General features: G+C 38.6%; 1 protein-coding gene across 1 annotated transcript; it reads left to right on the top strand.

The window, feature by feature from the left end:
- Positions 1 to 14,767: 14,767 nt before the first annotated feature.
- Positions 14,768 to 18,241, top strand: krt98 (keratin 98). The gene is made up of 8 exons (XM_023266823.3): positions 14,768 to 15,161; positions 15,739 to 15,821; positions 15,968 to 16,124; positions 16,683 to 16,844; positions 16,924 to 17,049; positions 17,633 to 17,853; positions 17,987 to 17,997; positions 18,098 to 18,241. Exons 1-8 carry the CDS (start codon positions 14,826 to 14,828, stop codon positions 18,193 to 18,195), a joined length of 1,194 nt encoding a protein of 397 aa, XP_023122591.2. The 5' UTR covers positions 14,768 to 14,825; the 3' UTR covers positions 18,196 to 18,241.
- The last annotated feature ends 972 nt before the right edge of the window (positions 18,242 to 19,213 follow it).

Below are 19,213 nucleotides of genomic sequence, written 5' to 3'. Positions count from 1 at the left end.
GGGAGTAGATTTTAGACAGTTTTAGAAGCAGCAAGGGATAATAAGTAATTTATTCTAAACTACTTACTTTACAACCTTTGGCATTTAATTGATTTTATCTGATTGTAGGCAACCAGATAAAGAAGTAAACAACATCGTTTCGCGATATTTTAAGGCAAGGGAGTTCGTCAGCACTCCCATTGTTCACCATATCTCACACAACATCCCCCCTCAGTCTTGTATCCTGTGTGTGTGTGTGTGTGCGTGCGTGCGTGCGTGTGTGTGTGCGCAGTGTTCACTTTGTTGCTTTTGGCCTGGCCTGTGGATGAGACAGAGCAGTTAATGCGTTCATACATGTGTCCTAATTTGTGGGTGGTTGGGTGTGTATCTACGTATCTGTGTGCATGTGTTTGTTTCTATGTGTGTGTGCACGTTGTCCTTATCTCAGCATTGAGTTCTGTCCAGTTTCGGTGCTCTTGAAGCGAAACATCTGGTGTCAGCTGGGGGGCAGTGAGGGGTCACCTCACAGTCAGAGGGAAGAAGTGAATCATGTTTCTTCTGTACTGTCAGTATGAGCAGCACTCTGTGCTTACTGCAGTACATAATCTGCGGAAAAATTACAGGTACTTGTGGACAAAGGGTTATTCCTAGAATAGATCAAACAGGTAAATCTCAAAGGTCATTTCAGTCTTCAGAACTAGTAGCCAATTTTTCCATTCTTTATTTAAGGCTGCAGTAGGTAAATCTGGAAAATGCAACATAAACGTACTGCAGCTCTCCATTCTCTGTACTAAGCCCCTCCTACATCACCAACATATGCACACAAAAATGCAAACTGTCAAGCTATAAGGCAACATTCACTTATGGCTCCCCACAAAATCCTACTCTCCTGAGTGACAGTCCCATGTTTATCCAACCCCACCACATCATTTTTCCACTGTGGACTTTCTTTCTCTTCATGTCTCTCACCTGATCAAAGTAAAAAGCCCTGTGACTGGCTAAAATCTCTCGTCACCGTTTTGGAAAATGTGTACAGGGATACTTCAAAAAGTTATCAGCCTCACCAGAAAACATCACAGAAGAAAGATTGTTCTTGCAATATTTTTTAACAGTCTCCATTATCTTCAATGGACTTGGTTCACCAGTATTCTAGCTTTTCCATCCCTTTGCAGAAGAAGGTCACATCTTGAGCCTCCAGATACTCTTCACCAGCCTGCATGACTTCATCATCACTCTGAGAATGAGATTAGATTCAACTTCATTGTACAAGTACTGAGACAACAAAATGCAGTTTAGTATCTATGCAAAAGCATAAAGTGCATAACTGACAGTTTGGTATATACAGTATCTTACAATATTAACAGAATTAACAGTATAGACAGAGGACTATCAACAGAGTAATATACGATTATATACACTACCATTCAAAAGTTTCACTTAGAAATGTCCTTATTTTTGAAAGAAAAACAAATTTTTCAATTAAGATAACATTAAATTAATCCGAAATACAGTTGTTAATGTGGTAAATGACTATTGTAAACAGCTGATTTTTAATGGAATATCTCCATAGGGGTACAGAGGAACATTTCCAGCAACCATCACTCCTGTGTTCTAATGCTACATTGTGTTAGCTAATGGTGTTGAAAGTCTGATTGATGATTAGAAAACCCTTGTACAATAATGTTAGCACATGAATAAAAGTGTGAATTTTCATGGAAAACATGAAATTGTCTGGGTGACCCTAAACTTTTGAATGGTAGTGTAGGTATAAGGATAAAATATTAAACAGAATATCTAAATATATATGTAGAGATAAATAGTTGTGTGAGAAGTATAAATAGTATGGACAGCATGAACTGTATAAACAATATAGACAGTATAAACAGTATTAATGCTATTAGATATATGCAGTACACAGGACTAACAGTATAGCGATCTATAGGATATGAGAAGGAGAATATATTCAGTTTGTACTCATTATAAACAGTAGACATATTATGAATAGTGTAAATGGTGACACCACATGTAGGATTTTAGTTTGGGAAGCAGATGGAAGTCAGACAGTGCAGGTTGGGTACGTCAGGTTCATGGGGCAACAGTTCAAAGCCACCTGCCACCTGATGGACAGGAACATTGTCCTAAAGCAACAACAGCAGCTCAAAGCTTTCCTCTCATTTTTTCTTTAACTGCTCCATACATCTGAGTTTTTGTGGACAGTTATAGAAGACTTTATTATGCAGTTAAGGAAGCTACAGTCCACGTTATCGGGTAAGACAGAGAATTTTTTGTGCCAGCCTCAACATTGGAATCACAAAATATTCTGAAAACAACACAGGGTGTATATGTAAACAAAAGCCTTCAAGGATGATCACACACAATGTGGTGACGCAGCTCATGACAGGAGGTCAGAATCAAGTGATAATCGAACTGCAGGGAGACGTATGACAGATGGCAGGAAGAAGAATTTCATTTAAGCTGACATTTTCTGTTAGATGAAGTGGACTGAAGAACACAGACTGCTCCATTTTTCCTTTTTTTTCCTAATGATTATTTGGTGTTGTAGTAATTCAGGAAGTGTGGTGCTCAGATTAGAAATTCATCGCAAAGGGCTAGAGTTTCTACAGTCTGTAAAATGGAACCAAGAGGAGGTACAGAAGTCTAGTTTCTTCTCAGACTTCTTGGATTAATGATGGATCAATGTCATGAAAAGTCAGTCTACATATTTTGCCCAATGACGCCAAAGAACAAATGTTAACCATCCCGGTTATAAATCTACTGGTGCTTTATGAAATCATAATCAGTAACCACCCTAAATGCAACACTGAGTTCAGTTACACCTCAGCGTTTTAGGCAACTGGAAACTTTTAGATGTAAAATAGATTTTTTTGGCAGCTTTCTTTTAGCGACATATGAAGTTTAATCAATATTAAACACACATCTAGTTAAATAGAAGTAATATAACTAAGTTAATAATAATAATAATATAGCTACACTGTACTATTTTTCTTTTTTAGCAACTTTGAAATGTTTTCATTGTGCTTTGAATGTAAACATCGGCAAAGAACTTTTAAATTACATTTAAAATTGTTGTCAGAAGAGATATCCAACCAGCAATATGGGGCAAAGACAGGCCTGCTCTGTGTGTGCTTGTGGGCATTACTTTAGGACATGAGCTTCCCCATGACAATGATGATTAGATAATTAGTTGAGTCTGGGCACTGATATGAAGGGAAACGAAGGTGAAGACCACATGACCGACAATAACAGCAGAGATAACAGTGGTACTCGCAGGCTAATCTGTAAGCATGTAAATAGACAATGTTTCACACAGACACAATACTCTTTCACTTTAGCTACACTCTGAAAAGCACTTTAAAAAGTGTTTGTCATTCACACACATGCATACACTGGTGATGACAGAGTTTCCATGCAACAGGTTCACCTGCCATCAGGAGCAACTTTGCATTGAGTGTCCTCACCCAAAACACATCTGCATACTTCTGCTGAGCACTACTGGCTACACAATAGTGTTCAGCAATACACTTGTTACCAGTACTTCCCAAATTGTAGATCTGGACTCCTCAGGGAGGCTTCGAGACCTTGAGGGATGATTTCCGGATATCAAAAATTCTCAAAATGCAAGTTTGCACATGAAAGCAACAATGTAACAGTCTGCTGCTTGGTGCAAACACACAGACACCAGTTGTGAGTCTGTTGCTCCTACGTACTATACACTGTATTCTAGTTTATACATGGAGATCACATTGTCTGGTGTTTTCGACAATGAGTCTGCGTTAAAATTACTATACAAGAATATAATGGTTTGTTAGGCTGATATGTTCATTTCTGTTTTTGTTTATTTTGTGTTTGGACACACCTGCATGTGTTGTGCACCACATTTAACATTTATAGGTTTCAGCCGCCTGCTGGAATAGTCGGATTGCAAATACCTAGCAACATTATTTTGGGGATTTAGGAAGCAAAAAAGTTTGAGAAATCCATTGAACAAACCCATGACTTAAAGAATCTGAGGAAAAACTGTCCTAATGTTTAACTGTAACACAGAAGCTGAAAAGATACTTAAATGGAGAAGATCCCTAAATGTTATCTTTTAAAAAAAAAAATAGGTTCACCAGAAAGTATGCTGCATTATATTGGATTTTTATATTGGATATAAAATGGAAACAAGGCCATTTTCTGGAGGGACGTTTGGGTTGGCAAAAGTCTTCAGCTTGTTGCTCAAAGGACTACGTAGTCATTGTTTAACTCACAGTTTACCAAAACAAAGTGAACAGGTTTCCAGGTGACTTCATCGGTGACACGTACACACAGGTGGCTGTAGATCATAACCCAATATGACTAACAGTGAGAAGTGGCTGAAGGGCTTTAAACTGTGTGTCTACTCTCCCAAAAAGAAAAACTCATTGTAAGAAAAGTGCAAAATAGATTTTATGAAAACAAATAGCTTCACCCTAAAACTGCAAGAATAAAATCTGAGTTGTCGTAGTTTGATATGAAGTCAGCTGATTCTGTTCCTGTGTGTTCACTGCAGTTTAATAAAAGTGAGTTAATCAGTAAGAGCAGGTACAGAAGCAGGCTGATGCCCCTGAATTAAACACATATTATGCTGTCAGAAGTGTAGTTTTGCAGAGGAACAAATACTTGAACACATGTCCAGAGTCATGATCCTGTGTGGCTCATCAATAAGATTTAATAAACCCTAAACTGATGCAGTTCATCAGGAGTGACGCAGAAAGTCTCTAATGGCTAAAATATTTCTAAAAATGTAAATGGTGGAAACTAATTTTAGTAAATCACCAGTTTCATGTCAGTACTGTAATTTCACCGTCATCATGAAGCTTATGGGCAACTTTGGTCACAGCTAAACCAACTGTTGCAGTAGCTGCATATTCATATATGCATGAAGCCTCTGTGCAAGAAAGCACATATAATATCATAATGTAAGCTGCATTATGTCATTTTCATCTTAATTTTATCATCGTGTATAATATTACTTATTACCTCAGTATAATTGCCAGCATTACTTTTTACTGTTACTTATTTTAGCCTTTTATTTAGGTATTGTATTGTACTTATATCTTATTGCTTTTCTATTTTTTGGCACTGTATGTCTTGTGTTATGGCATTTTTTTCCCAAGTGGCGTCTGATATAATTATTAAACTTTAATCCTATCTATTCTTGGCTTATCAAATTCTTTTTGGTGGCTACAATACCCAAAATGCGGCACTACAGCTTCTGCCAAATAGATTCCTTGCTTTAGTAGTCTAGTTTGCTGCAACATTGCATATATATTTAGAACAGAGTTTAAGGCCAAAATGTTCAAACTGTGGTTCCCTCATGGTTCTGGACTTGACTGGAGATAAAAATATGTCTAGTTTATTTGTGCAGTCACTTAATCGCTCTCAACACGTACGGTCTGAGCGGGCCTGTCAGAACCCACATTATGAAAACAGTGATTGAAAAATGACTCCTCTAGACTAAGATCCTCACAGAACAAACTCCCACCAGGAGCTCAGAGGGGAAAAACACACAAAGCTCAGGGAGGTGCTACAAGGTGTGTCATTCGTGGGTGGGAAAAGAGTGAAGGGTCGAAGCGACATATGCTGTCCAACACAGAAGATGTTCCTATGTTGGGTTCACAACCTGCTGTGCAAATAGATTCCTCACAGTTCTGTAAGAAAAGCTTTTCTTTTCTGAGGCTTCCTCGCTTTCTAAGTCAGTCAGTGAGAATCAAAGTTGGCACAGGTCCTGGGAAACAGGCAGGTACGGACAAATTCCTTTCAGACACAGATCATTGTTTGACATTGTGTTAAAGCAAAGCGGATGAGCTCATGTCTACTTGGGCTGGTCACTGCAGATGGGCGGTTTCACTAAAAAACAATATGACTCACACTCATGGCTGACTGTAATATTCTATGTAGGACACTAGCACGCCACTTTTTTCCTTTTTCATCTATTTCATTTTAAGAATCAGTGCAGCCATTTTCTGTGTAATTACTGCGGTGAATGAGTGAAGCGTGCAATGACCAAGTCTTCTCATAAGAACCTCAGATTTGGGAAATTTTAGTGTGTAGCTCAGCAAGATTGAAGGCTATGATACTGAAGTTTTACTCAAAACAAACGGGATGGGACTTAGTAACAGCAAACCATAAAAAAAATCACATGAAAAATAAAGGTTTTATGGTTGGTGGATTATTTGAGCATTAAAAAAACGTTTTTGGAACAAGTTTGCTTCATCATATAATTGGTTTGTATTGTTCTACCAAAGCAATGTTGTCCCCTTAAAGATCACTTGTACATATCAATGAGCCTACAAAATTTCAGGACTTTACTCACATCATGTCTCAAATTGTGGCACTTTAAACATTGCTCCACTGACGAAGCATAAAGTTGTTTCCTTCCCCCCTTTAAGAATTCATAACTCAAACACTAATGTTACCTATGAACCCAGATTTTACACATCATCAATTAAACCAATATTCAACACTTTAGAAAATCTGTCAATTTGAAGATGGTCAGATGTGGGACATTCGGTGGACTGAGACAGAACAACCCTGATAGTCTCTCTGTTGAGTGATAATTTCATCTCAAAAAGATCGATGCCAACTGTTGCATTATTTTTTATTGCTGAGTCTAGACATAATTTGTGAATGGCTAAATCACCTCAATCCTGTAAATCTTTAAAAGCATTCTGTCCAACTTCCTTTAAACCCCAAGATGTCTACACTTGTCTTTTGTGAGTTTTTTTTTTTTTTTATTAATGTTTGACTCTGTGGAAGTATTACTCCCACCACTCCTGTCTTTAAATCCCAATCTCTTGCTTCCTTAGAAATGAATATGAAGATAAGATCAGCTGATAAAGAGACTTCAACCTTTACCTAAGGAGTCTGTAATTGGTACAGCCTGTTTTTTCTTTCACAATGCAACGTTTGTTCTGCCTATTATATAGTATTGTTCTATTATCTAATCATTACACGGTATCATGGTAGCAAGTGTCAAAATAAAGTGAAAAACAGTGGTTAAGTATATTATATGTAATTATATGTAGTTAATGCCTTATTTTTGTGAACAGGTTGAGACTGAAGTAGACATCTGTAACAGGGAGTTTAACTCTGGCAGCAACTTCAGTTTTCTGTTCATTGTGCTCACTTTTAAAATAACTCTCCTCAGCTGTAAAGAATGCAGGGACAGTTTCTATTCAATGCAAAAACAACGAGAGCCTAAGGAGGGGAAGGCATTAGATGAGACATGGAAGGAACTCTGCTGTTCTGTTTCTTCATTTAGGCAGTTACCATAGACTCTAAACATCACTATAATCCAGTATTTGTTTGCAGCATAGTAACGAGGACAGTGAATGTGTCGCTACTCAGGCCTGAATCTGGTCTATTGTCTTGAGTTCTGGATGATCTGGTTCTTGTACCTGAGTTATGTCGAGCTCAGCGTCCCTACTTTCTGTGACATCCTGCAGCAGCTTCTGTTCCCATGTCTGTCACAGTCTGGTCACTCCAACAAGTTGGCACATCCCGTGACGTCATATCAAGGTGGTTCATCAATGCTTCTTTGTTCTTTGTTTAAACTCCTCTGAGTTTCACACTGCTGCTGTTAGATGTGGAGCTGATACTCAACTGGCAACATGCTGCAGTCAGTTTCTCCTAGGAGGTTCAGTTAAAAGCAGCCGGACTTCTCTTCCTCGGCAAGATCGTAGGAGAAATGTAGTTATTTTCACTGAACCTCCTAGAATTGTTTGGAGGGAAGGACAGAAAATCTAATCCATTTATTTTCTAATATATTTTTTTTATTTTAAGATTTTTGTAAAACTCAAGAAATTAATCTGCAAAATACAGTTTTCACAAATAAGCACTTTAAATAATCACAGAAACATGTAAGGACCATTGAAATACATGAAGATACAGACAAAATGGAGAAAAGAAAAGAAAAAGCATTACAAAACAGAAAACCAGACTTATGGGACCCTAAATATCAGGGTGTGTCTTCATTATGATCTAACAAAGAGACAGAAAGTCCCCCTGTAATAAATGACAGCTGTGTAATCAAACAAGAAATCTAAATTTCCCAGTTTTTCAAAAACTCACCCTGCAGTCCTATAATAAAAGAAATTCTTTCCATCTTAAACATATAAATAATGTTGATCATCTAACACACGTGTACTGCAGCAGTCACTTTTATTGTTACAGGTAACAGTTTAATCTTTCCCTCATTACTGTTCCTTTTTTAAAAAATTATAATTCTTCATGACATTTTATCAAAAGTAGCCGACATGCTATTTATCTTGGATGATTATTATGACAAAGTGCAGACAAAACAGCACAGTTCATAACAGGAAACAGGTTCACTTCCCCTGCATTGCATTTGAGTTTGAACTGCAACGTGTTTGTTTTCCTTTAAAAAAAAAAAAAGCTTTCTGGTGGTAATAACTAATGGACGGGCAAACCTGTACGAAATATGTTTCCATGTAAATCCTTCCAGCAGATCAAGTCATCTGAACTACTGAATTCGTCTTATCAGATCAAATTTTCAACTTACTTGTGCAATTGTTTGATTTACAAGCAAAGTGAACAAAATTCCTATCAGCCTCTGCTGTACCTTGTACCTAGAATAGAATAGAATAGAATAGAATAGAATAGAATAGAATAGAATAGAATAGAATAGAATAGAATAGAATAGAATAGAATAGAATAGAATAGAATAGAATAGGTCTTTACTGTCACTGTTACAGAAAACATTGAAAATCAGATTAGCACTCTGTATAGCAGCATTAAAAATAAGCTGGTGTTAGCATTCAGCTCTTTCTAAGCACAAAATACAAAGACAGTTTAAAAAAATCAAACTAAAGACAAAGTTAATTGAGTCTTTTTTAAACTTCCTTTGCTGTATCTGTTTTGGGGAATACAAACAACAAACGGTATGTCAACACAGAGCAGCCCTTTTGCACCGCATTCTGCAAAAATTGGCACAGCAGTTAACCTTTGTGGCCTTTTGTGTTTGTGTTGGCCGATAACACACGGTTCTCCACAATGAGTGTTCTGTCAATCAGTTGCAAGGTTACATGACTTTTAGTGGAAAGCCATATCCACTAGAAGTCATATAATAAGTTTTTTTTTTATTCTTTTATGCCAAACCATTAAACACAGTAAAATCTATTTAGAAAGTGTGGATCTTGCAGATATGGAGAGCATAAAAGGCGAGAATGAATGGCAGATGTGAGTCTGTGTGGAGCAACATTGTCCTCAGAGCCTCCTCTAAATGAGCCACAGCCCTCGTCAGGCATTATCACATCCTGCTCAACTATTCACCCTGAGCTGTGCAATAACATCCCAGTATGCAACATCTCTGACAAGAGTCCTGGACTGAATCATTGATTGATCATCCACGGTAAAATGTGCTGACAGCTGGAATTGCACTTCTGTGCGATGTGTACCAAGCTATTTGTATTATGTGACATGTTGGAGTTTGTGTGCTCATTCCATGTGGGATCGGTTTCTGCAGTTAACCCTCTGAACCCCAATGTCTACCAACTTGTAAGAATCACCAAAATGACACCATTTATCAGAGCCAGAAACTGTGAAACAGAAACAATCCTTGGATTTTTTGCTTTCAGAGACCATGAACTAATCCTGTATGTTTCCTCATGAAAATTATTAGATTTTATCAAGATTAGTTTATTCTGCATGTGCCATTTACAAATTTGCCAAAAAAATAAACCCTTTGCACTGAACAGATTGGCTTGGCTGTCTGTCTCACTATGTGGCCCTGTGATAGACTGGTGACCTGTACAGGATGAACCCTGCCTTCATTCTAAGTCAGCTGATAGTAGATGGATGGACTTAACAGACTGTCTAAAAACAAAAACTGTGATGCCATTAGCGTCTCAGCTGTGACCAACAGTCATATGACAAAAATTCTGAGACATTTCAGCTGAACTCCAGGCTGTGTATGTACAGTAATTAAAAATGTAGCAGTAAAATATCTCAAGTGTGAAGACTCAGCCTTTCTTTTTCAGTATTAGTGACACCTGTAGGCATTTGGAGTAATTTTGTAAATACTGTTTCCAGGTTGTTTCAATTTCTGTAAAATAAACAATTAAAGAAATTCAGCTTTTGCTTTTTCTTTTGTCACGATTTATGGCATTATAACTCTGTCATACTGCACAAAAGACGCCATACAGTTCTCCCTACTTCTAACCATGGCTGTGCTCTTTCCATAGACATGCAGGACTTTTATTGAAGGGAGTAAAGAACCCACAGTGAGAAAATCCGACAGGAGCAAAAATAAATTAATTAATACGCCCAGAACAATCACCTTCACACTGTACAGAGAATTATCAGCTGTGTATATAGACTTGCTCATATCTTTTCATCCACAGTAACATGAGTAAACAGAAGTGTAACTGTGGAGTTAATGAAGGTATATTACAAGAGAGCTTGTTCTGTCTAAAAGTGCTTTACACCTTCTAGATTTCATGTTTATTTTCCTTAGTGTTTGGCACCTTCTTAACATGACAAGGGAGTATCAGCAACAGCATTGTTTTAACCTGGCGTATGCTGCAGAACACTGTGTCTTAGAAAAAGAAACAGCTGATGTAGTATCTACTAATGCAACAGACTGTCACATGGCCACACCCTTCTGGTAGAACAGCTGTCTGACATGTGCAGCTGAAGTGCACCATCTAGCGATCTAGCACAAGTATGGATGCAACAGCTGCTCACTGTGTAGATCCAGCATGAGTTCCCTGCAGGAGTCAGGAGTGAATCACTCTGCCACACCCAGCTCAGTTGTGAAAGTTGTCCTCAGAAAACTTCTGACATCAGCTCTCTCATATATTCCCAGAGTCAGTGACTAAAATGAAATAAATGCTTTAAAAAATATCAGTACAGTAATAAAAGAATGTTGTGTGAGATGTATTTTCAGTAGGCTGCATTCTCCTCTTCCTGTTCCTATGACACACACGTAGCTATTCAAAACATTGCACATGTATGAAGTCGACACGTAATGACAACAAACAGCTGCAGAATGCGAGTAAATGACGGAAGAGATCTGGACTCATGGAGTGAGCAGGAGGGGAAAAAAGACACAATGCAGTCGTTCTTCTTGGAAAGTAATTTGAGTCCATTTTGAAGTGCGTGCTCAGTGTTTGAACAGCAAAATAAAGTGGGTGTGATGAAAGGCGGTGAGCCCATGCTTGGTCAGGATTGGTCCGAAGCTGAATCCTGTAACTTTTCTCCTCTCATCTCCTCCCCTCTCAGCTTTTTCTGGTCATTTCTACCACTGAACAATGAATTTAAAACATTCATTGCCAGTAAGTGACACCAGAAATTCCACTGTTCTATTTTTTTTATAACATTAAATACCAGTTTAGATACTCATATGTTTCGCTTTAATTCAACAAAGTCCACTGTAATCTCAAATTCACTGGGATCATTTGAAAGAAGAGCAGATAAACACTGTGAATAACATTGAATTTAATATTTTTTTCAGTTGTTTCTTATATGTACAGTCATCACAAGTCATTCTTCCCTCAATACACAGTGTGATATCTTGTTTTGCACAAAATGACTTTGTTGTCTCTCCAAGCAACAAACTTTCAACAAATCTATGATGGATATACATTTAAAAGCTGCATTTCAAAAGTTAATTACCTGTTTATCAGTGTATAAATTCTTAATTGCATTCATTACAACTGAAAGTTTAAAAAAAAAAAAGCAAAAAAAAAAAAACTGCATTAAAAGCAGAGTAAACACTTTTCACAGGCTCTGAATGTCCCATCCATCTAATTATGGTGTCCATGTGTTTTTGTACTGTTCTGTGTTGACAGATGCTTCCGCTCCACTGAATACTTTCTGCACACGTCATCTCAACTACATCGGTGTTTAAACTGACTGCTATTAGCTGAAACTAACAGCTGATGCAATATTACATCATCACCTATGTGTGTCAGTTTTATCTGATGTTTTATAAGAAATATAACCATATATTTAGGTTATTCTAACAACAAGTACAATTTGAAGGGGTGATGCACTTTCTTTGAACATCACTGCATTTTGAATTTTCCATGACTGAAAGTTCAGCTGAGTTCTGTTCACAGTGAAACACAAGCATTACAGTTAATTTCATGAAATATCATTACATAAAACATTATACTGTTTACGCATGAGTAAATAAAGGTGTGTTACTACACCTGACATACTTCTGTCATGTGCAACTCGCATCGCTTATCATGAAGATACGAGCTGCACTGACTCTGAAGGGTGTCGGTGTAAAAAAAAAAAAACAGGCAGAGCAACATTTTTTCCTCGAGTGTTTGAGATAAACAACAGATCTTTTCTACAATGGCCTCTGAAAAATGTTTAAAAGGATTATGCTAAGTTGTTTTACGAGCCAATCGTGGCCATCAGGTTGCTCCATCACTGGAGGACTGGGAGGCCCACTAGGCTTTAAAGAAAAAACAGTTGAAGCAAAACTTAACTAAAACATAAATAAGAATAACAGAATTAACCTAATGCAAAAAAGCCTTAAGATTAAAGCAATGCTGGAAATGTGAAACCAGATTCAGCCTTCAGTACTACAAACCTAGAAGTAGGAAAGAAGTAGCATTGACCTCAGGCGATACATGGCTGATAATACAAGATAAGTGCAACTAATCTTTTTCACAGCAGACATGCTGACATGTCAAAACAGGGAAATCACATGTGTAAGTAATACTGCTACTTTCTTCCTCAATCTCTTCTGCTCCGTCTGCCACAATCGCTCAGAATTTTTTGTGTGGACAAAAGAAAGTCTAAAACCCTTTCTGTCATTAAAATAAATGTTTTTGTCCTCAATAAAAACAACATAGTTAAAGAGTTGATAAATCAATGGTGTACATCTAGTAGGCATCAGCCACCACAAATGATCTTATTTGTCACACTTACTTGTGACATGTGCCTACTATGTTATTTCTCCCCTTATGTTTAAAGATGCAGACTGACTGGCATTCTTGAGATGCAAATCATCCATCAATCCTCCTGGTTTCAGGCCTCACCCTGCTTATCAACATGGCTACTGAATGAAGAAGTTATGAAGTGATGACAGAGGACGGCGGCTAGGGCAGTCTGACTATGTTGTTCAAAGAGATAACTGCTGGAAAAAACAACCAGAGGAACACTGAAAGAAAAAACAACCTGGTGATCTGCGTTTTTTCACTGGAATGAGGATGTGTGTGTGTCATGAGGACACCACTGTGATAATCATAAATGTGTATAGACAAAATCCAAGGTTCAGAAATTAAAACAGAAAACCACATTTTCAAATGTTTGTTGCATGACTAGTATCAGAAAATTATATAATAGCTCATAAATAATAAATCAAATGAACTGTATGACCACGTCACCAAACACAGAAAGCATGAACTGGCCCTTAAAATAATCTCTGCTAACAAGGCTACATAAGAATGTAACATAGAAAGGTAGAAAAAGTCAGCTTAGTAGTTGAGTGTTTTTGCAGGGCTTTGAGCTAAATGCTAACATTAGCAAGCTAACATGCTCACAATGATAATGCTATCATGTTGATTATTAGCATGTTTAAAGGTCAATTCATGGTTTTCGTGTCTGCATGTCTGCAACGATATACCCGACATAAATTTCATCTTCAAACCAAGTCCGCTGCAGATGTTGAGCTCATGTTTGAGATATTTGTAAACCTAATGCTCGGTATGAGAGAAAGACTGTCTTTTCAGTCATTTACATTGTCATAGTTCATCTTTTAATGAGTTGTATTTGAAGTAGTGGCTGCTGGACTTTAGAGGTGCTTTAGTTTGCACATGATTTCCATCAGCGGTGCCCAAACCCATTGAGAAATCCTAAATTCTCCAGAAATCCTGTGCTACATCTGTCCACTGTGCTCAACACAGCTTAGGAATAATCACAGACATAAATAGAACTGCTTCTCTTTTCCTTTTTCAAGGTTGAGATTGGTTTGCGCATACAGTTGCAGAAAGGATAAACTTTTTCTATGTTCACTGTTTTAGCTCAGCATGTTAGTTTGGTAACTTTTGCTAATTAGACCGATCACAAACTACTTCTGTGGCTGATGAAAATGTCACTAATTTAAACAAAAGAATTAAAAAGTATTGGAAACATTAAGATTTTACTTTCCATTTGCAACGTAGTTTCATGTGCTCGGCCCCTCCTGTTATATGAGCACTTCAAAGCATTAATTAGTATAAACATTTATTCATAAAGTAATATAACTAGAATGTAAAAATCTTAATTAACACAATCTTTAACATGTTGCTTTGAAGCTCAAGTGATGAAAATAGCTTTAACTGCCTTGCCCTCTGCCTTTAGCCCCAGGTTTCACTGAGGTGAAATTGTCACTAGTATGTGTCATTTCTGTCACTGTTGTGCGCAATTAGGCAATTACAGCGAATATTTTACAAAACAGCTACACACAGCAGTTTCTTCTACAGGAACACAGGATTTGAAAATTTATGTCTGAGCCTCTAAACTTGCTTTCTGGCAACCAAACAAGCAGGCAAACAAGTTAAGGCTGAAGAGTATTCAAGGAATGAATGCCCCTTCACTGTGAAACAATAAAATGTGGAATCACAAGTTTGACCTGAAAAGAGGTGGCGAAACCCCTGATGGAGAGATTGCACAGAGGAGTAGGGAGGTAAACTGCCAGCCGCATTCCTCCCTTTCATCTAACCCTCCAAACTCCTCCTACTTGGCTGTGCATTGCGGCTATATAACCAAGGAGACCAAAGTGATGCTCTCAACTGCAGATCAACTCCAGTGATCCTACCTGGTTCAGATCCAAACCTTCCAACATGTCGTTCAGCACCAGATCCTACGGCCAGAAGACCATGAGCGTCTATGGTGGAGCAGGAGGTTATGGCACCCGGATCGCCACGTCCCAGTGCTACGCACCAGCTCCTGGAGGTTTCAACCTCGCCGATGGTCTCGACCTCCACGTTGGAGCCAACGAGAAGGCCACCATGCAGAACCTGAACGACCGGCTGGCCTCCTACCTGGAGAAGGTGCGCACCCTGGAGAAGGAGAACGACCGCCTGGACAAGCAGATCAGAGATTGGTACGCAAGCAGAACTGTGATCTCTCATGACTACAGCAGCTACTTTGTCACCATCGAAGACCTGAAGGACAAGGTAAGAGGAAGGGGACAGATATGGGTGTGTCTCAGTGTTTTTTTTCTCTTCTCAACATTCTGATGTTTCACTGTTAGAGTATATATGTTGTACTGTATGTGGGGATACAACAGTTTGAGTATGAAAGCCTGTAAAACCATCAATGTCAAAGGTTTGAAGTAGGCCATGGAGGAAGTACAGATGCAGTTTTCATAACTGTCATACGAGATTCATTCCAAGATAAAATCCTGCGGATAGAAAACAATGTCACGGCGATAATTACACAATTTACAGAGCAGGTGTATAGTAAAGCTCAACTAATGTATCAATTGAACTATATTTTACAATTTTGCACAGGCTGCATGTATAGTTTCCTTAATTTAAGCATATAAATGTTGATTTTGTAATGAAATATGGCTATAGTTACATCCCATCTTTACAAGTTAACTTTCAAACATCTGTTTTCGGAACTAAAAGTTTCCAAAACATGTTTTGTTTCAGTCTATAACATTTGTATATATAATACTCAGTAATAGTCTAACAAACATGAGCTTGTCTTAACACTTTCTGATTTTTGTATTTTTGTTTGCCTTGTCAGATCCGTGTCGCCTCCAGGCTCAATGCCAAGACAGTCCTGGACATTGACAATGCAAAACTGGCTGCTGATGACTTCAAAGTGAAGTGAGTGTATTCTCCCTGCCTCTCTTTCCCTGGAACACAAGCGACACTTCGCGTCAAACCTTGAACTCATGTCTAAGTGACAACTTCTGATCTCAATGACTGACTGACACTGACTTGACCTGTCCTTGTGTGTGTCGCCCCCTCAGGTACGAGAACGAGCTAGCCATGAGGCTGGCTGTGGAGGCCGACATTGCCGGACTGAGGAGGGTGTTGGATGAGATCAACCTGGCCAGGATGGACCTGGAGAGTCAGTACGAGTCCCTGAAGGACGAGCTCATCATGCTCAAGAGGAACCACGAGGAGGTGAGAGTACAGAAGATAATGCAGAGCCAGTGGCGGTGCACCAGTTTCAACTAGCCCCATGTTTGCTGATGACAGTTTTACAAGTAGCAAAACTACTGAATTTACATCTGATACATTCCTGCACACATGCCAGCAGCTGCTCTGTGTATCCACATGACCTCAAAGAATGCTACCACACTCAATGAAACAGCGTTCAACATCATCCATCTTTTCTCTGTCAGACAAAGCTTTCACTGTTTGCCATCTATTGTGGCCAAAACTGGTCATATTTCAAACACATGACCTCTGCCTGACGCTGATAACACTGCGGAAATGACACACTTTTAAAAACAGTTGAGCTCTCTTCTCCTTTTCCCTGGGCTGACCTTCCCCGCTCTGCACACTTCCATGTATTCTTCTCTCTCTCCATTAGCTCATTGTTGCCCAGCACCCCCACCCAGCACACACTGATCAAACAACCTGCAACATGCACACTATACACCAACGTTTAATGTCCTTATGATAAATAAAACATGTAATTTCGAGGAGGATTGAAATGTTGCCGTTTGACCCCTGCAGGAGATGGCTCTGCTGAGGAGTCAGATGGGCGGCCAGGTGAACGTGGCCGTGGACGCCTGCCCATCTACAGACCTGAACCAGGTCATGACAGAGATCAGGGATCACTATGAGAGTGTGATCTCCAAGAACCGCAAAGAACTTGAGTCATGGTATCAGAATAAGGTGAGGGATGAAGCTGAAACTCACTCAAATGATTTTTAAAAAGTGAACGGGAGCTTCAACATGTTGTGTTCCCGCTCAGATTGCAGCAATGGAGCAGGAAGTGCTCACAAACACAGAGATCCTGGTGACATCCCACACAGAGATCAAAGAATTGAAGAGCACCCTCCAGAGGCTTCAGATTGAACTGCAGTCGCACCTGAGCATGGTATGGCAGCAAATATCAATAATTCTGAATATTTACTGGAGCTATGATAACATATTTTCAAGACTTTTCCCAAGCTCTAGTTTATAAGAAATTGTTTTCAAGAGTTAGAAGATTGATGTTACTCATAGATTTGCCCAGGAAGCCTGTTAGCTGATCTTAGCAGTTAGAATAAAGACTATGGCACTACATGGTGGCGGAAAAAGAAAGAGTTTGGTGCATGAAATGTTGCAGCATTAAGGGGATTAGCTTTAAATACAAACAGAACATACAAGTTGTAATGTGTGAATTGTTTAGCTTTTAAAAGTGCCTGCGGGTGGATTTTGTTACCTTTTATCTGGTCCACACTAGTTTATTTAAGTTTTTATGCTAAGCTAAGCTAAGTTGCTGCTACCTGTAGCGTTGTATTTAGCATAAATTTTGTAGAATCCTACACCTGGCAGGAAAACAAATAGAAGTATTGCCCAAATTCTAGTTACTCACTCTCACCGACAGGCCTTTTTATTGATTTTTCTATACACACTGTTTAACCACCATCTACCTCTGAATTTCTAACGTCGAATCACCTGAAAACTTCTTCAAACAGAAAGCGTCTTTGGAGGGAACCCTGGCAGAGACTCAGGCGCGTTACGCTGCACAGCTTGCGAACCTCCAGAACATGGTGACAAGCCTGGAGGCTCAGCTGTCCCAGATCCATGCCAACATCGCCAGCAACAAGCAGGAGTACGACATACTGCTGGACCTCAAGACCCGGCTGGAGCTGGAGATCGCAGAGTACAGGAGGCTGCTGGATGGGGAGGATGAGAGGTGAGAGAAACACTAACGGGAGAAAAAATAGAAAAGATGAGGAAATATTGAGTCAGTAATTGCAGAGGGAAAATGGATACATTCAAGTGATCTAGACTAATGATTTCTTCTTCCTTCTTCCCTCCGCTACCAGCTCAAAACAAGGTAAGCAAAGTTTCTTACATCTATGTTCTTATTTTATCAGTGAAAGTGATGCTGTGGTTTTCGGAAATGTCCTGAATGTTGTTTCTTTTCTTTTCCTCAGTGGTCACAAAGGTCATCACAGTGGTGGAGACAGTTGTGGATGGAAAAGTGGTTCAGAGCAGCAAGACTGTCGACGTGGACGTGGATGAAGTTGCTTGAAAAATTGGAAACAAAAACCAATAAAGATTGTGCAGTTCAGCTGAAATCACTTGTGCAGTTTGTTTGTGATTCTAAGATGAACATATTACTCCCCTTTTTCACTATTATTGTTTCTAACACATCAAGTTTTTTTTTCTACTGTACTAATATTATATTGGGGAAAATATATTCAGTTGCATGAATTAGTATTTGTTTTTTCATGTTCAGGTGCATGTTGTGACTAGGGGGTTCCAGGTACAAACACATGAATTAATATTTTGCATTTTGATTTTTTTGTGGCGTATTTACTGAGGGTTCAGTCTCACTCTTACTTAGAAGTTTTATTATAGCCAGTAAGCTACAAGCTATAACTATCAAACCCACTGCAGGATTGATAGACTAATTTACTGAGAGTAAAGTACAGTACGAATACAAAAATAGTGTCTAGCTGTTATTGAACATCAAATATTGAGCAGCTAAAGATCCAGACATTTTTCTCAGCAGCTGATGCAAGAAAAAGCTTTGCATAAATAGAGCTAAAGATCAATTAACCCCTTAAGCCTTTGGTTATTTTTGGTAAATTCCCAACCAAGAAAACATCTAAATTTGAAATGAACCATCTTCGTCTCTGAATAAGACACACTTCTACCTAAAAACTTTAACAAATGATAAGTCTTTCTGTTCAATGGACAAAAATTACAGTGGAATGTAGTGGATTTTTTAAAAAAAAAACATAATAATCTTAGACACAAAAATAACGTGGAGTTGCAGGAGTTAAGCTCAGATGAACCTATGTCGAGGAGGTCACTGATTTCATGCTAACAATGCACAATAATCTGGTTTGGAACAAATATGAGATCAGAAAAAGATTCAGTCTAGTTGCTGAATCTTCACTTGGATCTACAAGGCCTAAATTCAAAGGGGTTCTAAAATTTGCTTGTTCAGGTGCTTTCATGTCAATGGTTTAAGATTATGGGGAACAACAAAGTGAAGCATCAAAACCCCAAAGAAAATACACATGCAAGTAGCATTAGTCTTT

Source organism: Amphiprion ocellaris, chromosome 4, assembly GCF_022539595.1.
Source record: "Amphiprion ocellaris isolate individual 3 ecotype Okinawa chromosome 4, ASM2253959v1, whole genome shotgun sequence".
NCBI lineage: Eukaryota > Metazoa > Chordata > Actinopteri > Pomacentridae > Amphiprion > Amphiprion ocellaris.
Note: the sequence above shows the minus strand (reverse complement) of the source record. Positions and strands in the feature narration are given on the sequence as shown.

What these genes read in the sequence shown, in the direction of transcription:
- krt98 (XM_023266823.3), top strand. Translation starts at nt 14,826, where the DNA reads ATGTCGTTCAGCACCAGATCCTACGGCCAGAAGACCATGAGCGTCTAT. An exon ending in TCGAAGACCTGAAGGACAAG is followed by an intron (nt 15,162 to 15,738) that starts GTAAGAGGAAGG and finishes TTGCCTTGTCAG; the next exon opens with ATCCGTGTCGCCTCCAGGCT. An exon ending in TGCAGTCGCACCTGAGCATG is followed by an intron (nt 17,050 to 17,632) that starts GTATGGCAGCAA and finishes TTCTTCAAACAG; the next exon opens with AAAGCGTCTTTGGAGGGAAC.